At 38.9% G+C, this 10,253-nt stretch overlaps 1 protein-coding gene across 2 annotated transcripts; it reads left to right on the plus strand.

Moving 5' to 3' along the window:
• The first annotated feature begins 435 nt into the window (after positions 1-435).
• On the plus strand, positions 436-4,881 carry LOC113018244 (uncharacterized). 2 transcript variants are annotated; one of them, XM_026161307.1, is made up of 5 exons: positions 436-480; positions 3,685-3,740; positions 3,848-4,207; positions 4,327-4,396; positions 4,487-4,881. In XM_026161307.1, exons 1-5 carry the CDS (start codon positions 470-472, stop codon positions 4,587-4,589), a joined length of 600 nt encoding a protein of 199 aa, XP_026017092.1. In that variant the 5' UTR covers positions 436-469; the 3' UTR covers positions 4,590-4,881. The 2 variants fall into 2 exon arrangements, with proteins under 2 accessions (XP_026017092.1, XP_026017091.1); XM_026161306.1 differs by having other exon boundaries at positions 4,327-4,881.
• The last annotated feature ends 5,372 nt before the right edge of the window (positions 4,882-10,253 follow it).

A 10,253-nucleotide genomic window follows, 5' to 3' on the forward strand; every position in this document is an offset into this window, starting at 1 on the left:
CTGAGGCTTATCTTCAACCCAAGCAATTGGGTAATATTTTGACCCAATATCTCATCAAAGCTACCCAACCTAATTATTCAAGCCAGGGAGGCCATTAAAGAACCCAGCACATTGTCAACCCAACTCCTAAATCACAATTTTTGAACCCATTTTTGGTCAAACTAACCCAACTTGTTAACCTAAGGCTTTTACCCAGAAGTCGAGCTATGAAATTAACCCAGCATTTTTTAGTGTGTATGGGTATAGAATTCAGCAAACCATGTTTAGGTTTAAAACTTTAAATAACACATTGCTAAGTGTTAAAAGTAAGTCATGAGGAGTTGGACTCAAAACTAACACATTTTCTGTTCAACCAATGCAGTATAAACCACGAAGGCGTGTCGGCACCTGCAGGCAAAACATAAAAATCCACAGAGGTTGCGCAGTATCGCACAGAAGAAAGTGAGCTGCAGACTGAAGCACGGTGGTGATGAACATTTGGTAAGTTTCAAACAATTTCATTGAAGAGAAATTGTTTCATGAAATATTTACAGAATTACATAATTTATTTTGTTAGAATATTATTTTAATTAAAGTTTTAATTGTAGCTATTAGCTAAGTTTCAGCAAGGCAATCTTAACATTTCATCTTTGGAAAGTTAAAGATGATTAAAAAAAACAGGAATAGTTTAAGTACAAAATGAATGTTATTTTAGGAATGATAAAAAAAAGTGGTGGAATTTTCATTCATTTCATTAGATTTCATTCTTGGCCATGATGTGTGTAAAGAATAAAATAAACAACAGTGAGGGAAAAATCAAAAGAAATAATGTTGATGATAAACATGATGTATAGCTAATTTGCTTTGTATTAAAACATTATGACATTGATTTTAAATGCAAGGGTCAAACTGAACATATCTGAAAAACACTTGGATTGTCAGTACCCTTACAAAAAAAAACAGATTTACTTATTTATGTATACATATGTACCCAGATGATGATGTGAGGATCTATAAACATAATTATGTTGAGAGAGATCGTGGTCAGATTGGAAAACTGGCCTGACAGGAATGAACGAGAAAAAAAAAGTTAACTCAACAACATGACAGCTGGGTAGATTTACTGTTTCTCCTTCTCAGTTTTCCTTCAGTTCTTTTTCACATATCTGCTTTATATGTTTATATAAGCAGCTGTCCACTGAGACTTTTTTCTGTGTGGCTTTTACACAGTACATTGGGTAAAAAAGTATTCTGCCTCCACCTTAGACCTTTATCATATTAGTTAAGTAATATTTAAGATGAAGATAAATCTGATGTAATCATCAGATTACACATGCTTGCACACAACCACAGAGCGACATAGCTCTTTTAAAACTTTACAGTAGCCTTTGCATCAACCTTGAAGGAGCCTTTTTTAGTTTGCTCTTTAAGTGCATTTTGCTGCGGGTAAATATATCCTGCTATGGAGGGTGGAGGCTCATGTCGTGTTAAGAGCTTGATTAGCAACCACCAGCATGTTTTTAGCTAAAACTAAGCACAGGGAGAGCAAGTATTTTCATTAATGGAGGCTGACTTGTGTTTAATTCCCAAAACAAACTGTTTTATTTTGGCAAAACAAAGCAGCTCCCAGCTGTCAGTGCATTTAGCCTTAAATAGTCACTGAGCCTTGTGGAGTGTTTCATGAAAGCTCCAGTGATAATAAAAGGCATATGCCCCTATATACGCCCTCATCCACTAACCAACAACAAGTTTTAGTTGTGTTTGAAGACCTGTCACCACTTGTCCTATGCTGCTGTAAACACTGAAAGTACCTCATCTATCACTTTGGACACGTCCACACTTAATGCTATTCTTGAAAATATCCAATACATGGTGAGCTGAAGTTTTTTACTCTTACATTTGTTCATTTGTGTGTATGTTTGGTGGTGATGTTATAGGTTTGAAGGTAGTGTGTGTGTGTGTGTGTGTGTGTGTGGGGGGGGGGGGGGGGGGGGGGGGGGGGGTGTCTTTTTGTCTTTGTTCTTGTGGTGACCTCTTCTGGTTAATATGCATTGAAAACCTAGAAAGATCACAGGTGTGCTCATTAATGGGTTTCCTTTTAGCAAAATTGCCACTGAGGGAGAAATGTGATGGACAAAATCTGCTGATCATTTTTGATGTGACTCCCCCACCTCATGCAAAGTTCTTATCCTCTGAGTCATTTTCACACCAAACCACCTACATAGGAAAGAGCGACATTTTGTAATATTAACTGCCAATAATCCTTCACCTTTAATTAAAATACAGCTGGAAAACTATTCATTTCTAAGCGACAGAAAATGTTTTTTTTTCTTCATTTTTCGGTCTAAATATTAAATATCCAGAAAATCTATTATGTTCAACAATACAACTTATCTGCAGAAACTCATCCAGAAAGAATGAAGGATTTGAGTCGTCTTCCATTGGTGTTAAAAAAAAGAACAGATATACTTCCGGGAAGGACGATGTATTTACTGCCTGTGTATTATATTTCCAAAGTATGCTCAGGATTAAAGCCCTTAACAACTTACCTTATGCACTGCAGTCAGGTGTTCAGCAAAAGAGACTATTATAAAATTTTCATTCTAAAAAATTAATGCTCATTGTTTTAAGTAAACTTTTCATTGTTATTAAATGTGTAGCTGTCAATAGTGTGAATGATTGTTTCGAAGTGAAAATAAAGAGTGACTAATGGCGATTTATTAAAATAAAACAGAAAAGAAAAGAAACACACATCAAGGTCACATCCTAATGGTTTTTCTTTTTCTTTTTTTTTTCAAATAAAATTTGATGCTGTTGTGTTGACAAAATATTAAACTCCATTCACGGTAGCTTATCCAAAACAGAGTGACTTTGTGACTCATATGTTTTTCAATCTGTCACCCTGAAAATTTCACATGTGACTGGATGAATGAAGGTGGGGGTGTTAGTCAGCAGCATTAGTGGGGGTCCAGGCAACTGTACTTCCTCAGCTAAACACCTATCTTAGGCTTCTATAACTATATATGAAATTAAGTCTGGTTTAGCAATAAAAAAGTTGAACACCACCACTGCTGATTTGTTACTCCAACTAAAATCCAAATCAGTTATTTGGTTAACATAAGTGTAGTGCTTCTGGATCAGTCATATAACCCTGGCTAATGAGGACACTGACTTTCGACCGGATGAGTCTATATAGGGCAGGTTTTGGAAGTAATCATCATATCTCTTTAACACTGAAAGACGCCACTCAAAAGTTTTTCAACCCTTAAGTCACACGTATATGAAATCAAGCATCTAGCCATAGAGTCTGCCTTTAAAAGCATTTGTGAAACAATGGTTTGTTCTAAAGAGCTTCTGTAATAAGATCCCATCGTTGCAACAATTCAGTTGGTGAAATTTCTTATCTCCTACAAATTCCACTCAAACTGTTCTACATGGCATATGTTTCCATTGCATAGCAGCTCTTGCTGGTGTAGTATTTGGTAGGCTCAGTATGTTTCTTGATTGTAGTTTAAAAGCATGATGTACGGGAATTCTAAAAAATTTAAATAAATAGAAACATGATAAACTTAAGTGAGCTTTCTTTTTTTAGAGGATACTATCATGTTTTTTCCAATCAGGATCATAAACCAGATCAGATATTGTCATGAGTGATGTCTTGAGTCAGACTGTAGATTTTCTTTCTTGCTCTGTCTCCTCTCACAGGGAGAAGATGATCTGCAGGATCCTGCTACTCATCATCCTCACCTCATGTGTCTCTGGTTAGTTTACAGCTTCACTTTATGAACTCCAAATAATGCTCAACAACAGATTTGTTCCAGTTCTCAGTGTGTCTGCTCCTCTCTTTCCCTCTCTGTCTCCTCAACAGGATCATTTGTAGTCAATGTGACACAGACCTGCTATCAGGCAGAGGAGAACCACAACATCACACTGGAGTGGACGTTCACCACCAAACCTGACAGATCCACCAAAACTCTCAACGTCCTCTGTGAACTGATAACTGAGCGTACAGATTCAGTCCTGTATCGTGTTCAAGAAGGTGTTGAGGTGTCAGAGTCTCAGGATGAAAAGTTTTCAGGACGAGTTGAGAGTGACAAAGACGCCCTCAGAGAAGGACGAATCAGACTTCAACTGTTTAGACTCAGGACTGATGACTCGGGTCTGTACCTGTGTGAACTGAACACAGATTATGGCTTTGGCTCAGCCAGATGTAGACTCAGCATCAGTGGTAAGTTTTTTAGTGGAATGAGTATCAAATTTGACCTGAACCTTGGGATAATTTACTTTGGTTGATATGTAGACTAACTATTCACATTAAAGAAATGCATCTTGTGTCCTTTTTGTTAGCTTCGGATGACCCCAAACGTCCAAGTCCAACAGTGAACACACAACCAGAGAGTCGAGGATGGCTCAACCTGTATCCTTTACTTATACTGCCAGCAGCAGCTTTATTGATCAAACTCTGTTATAAAATCATAAAACGAAAACATAACCTAAATCTAAACAGTCACCGCCTAGGCAGCGAATGCAGTGAAGCAGTAGTCAACTTGAATAATTCAGATGCCACTCACCTTGCTGCTTCATTAGAAGCCACATCCATCATCTTCTGAGTGTGGACATGACTTCCCTGAACTCCAAAGATTGTCATGTTAACAGCTGGGTCTGCAGTGGAAGATTTGTGGGAGCATCAACCTCAGTGAGAGCTGAGAAACACTGTCTGCAGTCTGTAGCCATCATCAAAAACACTGATGGAAACATTCAAAGCTCTTGTCACGTATATCATTAATAATATTTCCTTCCTCTTTTGGTTCTAACATTTGTTTTTGTTAGATATGGTATGAGGAATCTTTAATTTTTGTCCATTAGCATCCAGAGTGATTGAAATCACTTGTTGTTCTCCCATCAGCTGTTATAAATTAGTACTGGTTAAAATGTGCCTGAACTCAAGTTGTTAAAGGAATTCTAAGTGTTACAGTGAACTCCTAATAATTTGACTATGGATCACCATAGGTAGAATTTACTTTTTCTAAAGTTAATGTTTATGTGTATATATTGTAAACAAGTCCTTATTTATATGAAAGAAGTTATGATTCTTCTGTATATGTGTGTGTCCAAATCATTTTATCAAAGGGTCAGAAGATCTTAAAGAGGTCTATAATACCAAGTGTAATCTAACATGTTTGGTACTATTACTTTACAAGGTGTATTACAAGAAGGACAGGAGTTTGATAATTATTTAAAATATATAAAACACTGAATGTGTACATATAAAGCAACAAAGTTGTTTACGCCAACTCTTAATCGTAACATTATTCTACTTAAAGAATATTTAGTTGGCGTTGAAATGACTTTTTCTCTCTCAGCACTGAAAATCTAACACTTGATTCTGCTGAGTTTTTCTGCTATCAGCTTCTGTCTCTGCTTTCATAAAATAAAATGATCGATCTTTTTGATCAACAACACAAACAATGGTGGTGACACTTTCTGTCGAAAAACACTGCGGCATGATGGGAACAGCTGCAGTTGTTTACATAAATCAGGGGTGTTGAACTCCAGGTTTTGAGGGCCGGTGTCCTGCAGGTTTTAGATCTCACCCTGGGTCAACACACCTGAATCACATGATTAGTTCATTACCAGGCCTCTGGAGAACCACTTTAACTGGTTTTGAACTGGTTCTAACTGATTATAGTTGTTGTCAGCCAGTTGTGGCAGATGACTGCCCCTCCCTGAGCCTGGTTCTGCAGAAGGTTTCTCCCACTTTAAAGTAGTGATGGGCAGATGAAGCTTCATGAAGCACTGAAGCTTTTCATCCAATTGGTTCACCCCAGTGCAAAGCTTCTTGAAGCTTCATTTGCTCTAGTAGGACACCTACTGGACGTAAAAATATTAGTTGGCATGAATTTGAAGTGTGTGGCCTTTTGCACACAGCCTGTAAATGTCAACAACAAAAGGAGTGTGTAAAACATCTATATTGTATTGATGGCAGTATACTGTGTATATTTATACTGGCAGTATGGAAAATGATCATTTGGAAATGCTTAAAATGGAAATAATCATTTACTGTGAGGTGAGGTGTGGTTGGGGTATGGACAGTGGTTGTGCTCTTGTAACGTTGAGGTATGGACAGCTACACACTGAGGCGTCAGTCCTGCCCATATTCTATTCAGTAAAAACTAAATTTTCACTGCTTTTATAACCTTTAGTGGGGAGAGCATAGCTAGGATTTAATGATTTAACAAATCTTTTGAATCCTTTGTCCTCCACAATGCTAAATGGCTGGGAGTCCTCAATCACCATGCTAACCAGGTCTTCATCTATTTGAGATTGTTCTCCTGAGGAAAGACAATAAAACAAAGCACAAATATAAATATCACACACGTAACTTATTACAGCTGTATAATATTGTTATATCATTTAGTAACATTACAGCATGCTATATTATGATGGCATTTGATGGCTCACCTGGTCTTGTTCCACAATCGGTGTTCCCCTTATTCTCATGCAAAGCTCTGTAGTGCCTAAGCATGGATGAGGTGTTGTTGCTATATCCCAGCTCCCTGGCACATAGCAAACACTTCACCTTGTACAAAAGTAAAGCTGCTTAACATAAATTGTATTGCACCATCAGTATTATGAAAATACATCTTCTGTAGAAATTTACATACCTTGTTGGGAGGAATAGGATCAAAATGTTCCCACACAGGGGAGGACATCCTCCTCTTCTTAGCTGGCTCCATTCTCTCCTGACTTTCTCTCCTCACTCTCATAAACCTCCAAACTGTCTCCAAACTCTCACTAACCCCAACTCTCCATCAAACACCTACATTTTGAATGAAGTCTGAGGGGTTTATATCTCAGTCATAGCTCACGGCAAAGTTCGAACCACTTCATGAACCAGTCACGTGGTACAGCCGGGCAGCGAGGCTTCAGACGTCATCATTTTCAGCTCCTCCCATAAATGAAGCAAGCCTCGATACGCACATCGCGGAAACGCCCCCTCCATTACTCGACACAAGCTTCGAAGCCTCGATACAGAACGTCACATCGCTACTTTAAAGGGAGTTTTACGTTTCCATTGTGACAAAGTACATGCTCAAAGGGGGTTTAGTTGAGTGTGAGCTCACTTTGTATTATTTTATTATACTATACAGCACATTGAAGCAACTGTTGTTGTGATTTGGCGCTGTATAAATACAACTGAACTGTACTGAACTTTGCAACACCTCATAACAAACTCCTGACGTTGTAGTGAAATTTCAAATTTATGAAAATTTTAAAGATTACAACACAGAAGGTAAAAAAGATTAGTCTTAAGTTGTCAGTTTTGTTAACTTTACATTTAGACCAAAAAAATCGTCATACTTTTTTTTTAATACAAAAGATCCATCACCAAATGGTCTTGGAATTGTCGGCCAGAATGGCGGTAAACTTAGCAAGCTGCCTCACATGGTAAGTCACAAGCACAATGATGACAACTAAAATGGTATTTATTGTTAACTTTTACAGACAACTTTAAAAAGACTAGTAATAGAAGCTTGTAAAACTGAGTACATTCAGGACAATAAAAATCGCTGTGAAGAGCAGTTAGAGTACTTAGCTTCCACCAAGGAAATAAAAAGGATGCAAGAGTTCTGTTTGTGAAAAGTGGTTTGTGGGGACACACAACAGAATATGAATGACAGAGTGAATAACACAAACAGGTCTCCTCCCGGTGGGACATACCCAGAATACCTCATCCACCCCGGGAGGCATCCTTGTCAGATGCCCAAACCATCTCAACTGGTTCCTTTCTATTCGGAAGAGCAGCGGCTCTACTCTGAGCCCCTCCCAGATGGCCGAACTTCTTACGCTATCTCTAAGGGAGAGGCCAGCCACCCTTCACGATCTCGTTCTTTTGGTCACTGTCCACAGCTCGTGACCATACGTGAGGGTAGGGGCGTAGATTGACTGGTAAATTGAGAGCTTCTTTTTAACACTTAGCTCGAGGGACCAGTGCAGCATCACTACCTCTCTTTGAGGCAGTCCAAAAGTCTTTTTCATGGCCTCTCCAAGCTCCTCCCACACACTCCCATGTGCAGTTATGGCCAAACTTATGTTCAAACATGGTGCTCGTCATGGCCAAACTGTGGTTTGCACAGAAGTCCAACAACAACACACAACTTGGTTCAGATCCGCGAGGCCGTTCCTCCCAATCACACCCCTCCAGGTCTCACTGCTGTTGCCCACATGAGCATTGAAGTCGGCCAGTAGGACAACACAGTCCCTAGGCGGAGCACCCTCCAGCACCCCAACGGGAACTCCAACAAGACTGAGTACTTTAAACCTCTACTAGGCGCATAACCACAGACCCATTCCCCAACCTGAAGCCAAGGAAACAAAACCTCTCATCCACTAGGAGAAACCCCAACGTACAGACAGCAAGCCAAGGGGATACTAGGATACCCGCCCCAGCCCACCGCCTCTCACTCCAGTACCTGGACTCTGTCTCAGTCTTGCAACTCCAGACTGAGATAGAGTCCAGCCCCTCTCCAGGATACTGGTTCCAGAGCCCAAATTATGGATTGCGGTGAGCCTGACTATATCTAGCCGGTACCTTGCAACCTCAAAATGCAATAACTTCTCCACCAGAGAGGTGACATTACTTGTCCCAATTGCTAGTATTGTTAGTCCGTCACACAATGCACCCCAGCCCTACAGGGCCTCCTGTGTGTGAACTGAACAAATCCAAAATGCATGCAAAACTGATAAAATACGAAGCCCATTTGCTTTTTTATACATACTTATCCTAAATGTTTACGTTAAGACCAGAGTGGTGGCATATTATGAAAAGAGCCTGCTTAAGATAAGATAAGATAAGATAAGATAAGATAAGATAAGATAAGATAAGATAAGATAAGATAAGATAAGATAAGATAAGATAAGATAAGATAAGATAAAACTTTATTAATCCCTCAGGTGGGTTCCTCTGGGAAATTCAGTTTCCAAAAGCACAGCACCGAAAGAAGTTACAACAGGTAAGGGAGCACAACGTGAGCAGAATATTATATATACACGCACATATATAAATACAGATACATATATACTTGCAGCAACAAAAATATAATATTCCAGAAACACACTTTGCTGATCTGATCAGCTGTTCATAACACTTCCTACGTTGGAATAGACGTCAGCACAAACTATTGCATGTCCGCCATGAACTGCCCGAAACCAGAAGTGACGTCATTTTTGCGGAAATGTAGTTTTTTACCATCAGGGCCTCAGGGCCTATACTGGTGCTTGTAAAAGTTATGTTTGACTTTATGACTTTCTGTGTCGCTTCTGGGATGCTTAGGACTCATATTGCACTGCTGGAAATAGTTTATTTTGATGCATATGCAGCTTTTTTGCAAATTTGCACTATAATATTTATTTTCGTTTTTCCTGCAGTGTATAAAAATTGGTGTATTTCAAAAATAAAACTATGAAGACACTCAAAATAAATTTCCTGTGGTGGGAAACTATTTTGTGCAACTTTTTTGTATTTACAGTTTTGAGTGATAAGCCTCTTAAATTTCTCTAACTAGAAATATATGTTAGAAAAACAAAAACGATTTTCAATTTTTTTGTAGTTTATTGCACTTTTTTGCAATTTATGTAATTACTATGCACTTAATGCATACATATTATTAAAATTTAGGCTGGAATGGTTGTATTGATGTATAGCAACTTGAAATGCTCCCACAAATGGCTCCACAGCATGTAAAAATATAATATAAGCTCTGGCGGACTTGGTTCTATGGTAGGTCTTAAAGGGTTAAAAGGCCAAATAGGACCAGATTGATTATAATGCAGGTACAATAAAACAGATGATGAACACAGGGTGAGGATACTGCTTTTGAGCCATGAGGCCTGGGTCACATCAACACCAAATGTCAGGAGAGGAACTGGCACCGGGAGTCTCCCCACAGCCAGGAAGCTAACCTCCGGTACCTTCTCAGTTTCACCTGGACTACAGCTCTCGTTCCCCTTTTCAGTCTCGTGGGGGCGGGAGTCCCGGTGGGTTGTGCAAAGTAGCACGCACTTAGTTGAGGAACACACAAAAGGAGGAGGGAAAGTTTTTCTGTAGCTGTCCCAGCTGTCACAGTAGCTCTCCATTGAACCTTTAATGTTTATCAGTGTATCCCAAGCATAAATAAAAGCAGCAGAAGCAAAGTCAGAACACAAAAGAATCATTCTCAACTTTTATAGTTTCATGTATGTTTAGCATTTATGGATAGCTGTTTTATCCTATA

This window comes from Astatotilapia calliptera, unplaced genomic scaffold (genome assembly GCF_900246225.1).
Source record: "Astatotilapia calliptera unplaced genomic scaffold, fAstCal1.2 U_scaffold_5, whole genome shotgun sequence".
Lineage (NCBI taxonomy): Eukaryota > Metazoa > Chordata > Actinopteri > Cichliformes > Cichlidae > Astatotilapia > Astatotilapia calliptera.

Excerpts from the sequence above, each read along its gene's own strand:
- LOC113018244 (XM_026161306.1), top strand. Across the intron at positions 3,741-3,847 it reads CCTCACCTCATGTGTCTCTG|GATCATTTGTAGTCAATGTG; the intron begins GTTAGTTTACAG and ends TCTCCTCAACAG. Across the intron at positions 4,208-4,326 it reads ATGTAGACTCAGCATCAGTG|CTTCGGATGACCCCAAACGT; the intron begins GTAAGTTTTTTA and ends CCTTTTTGTTAG.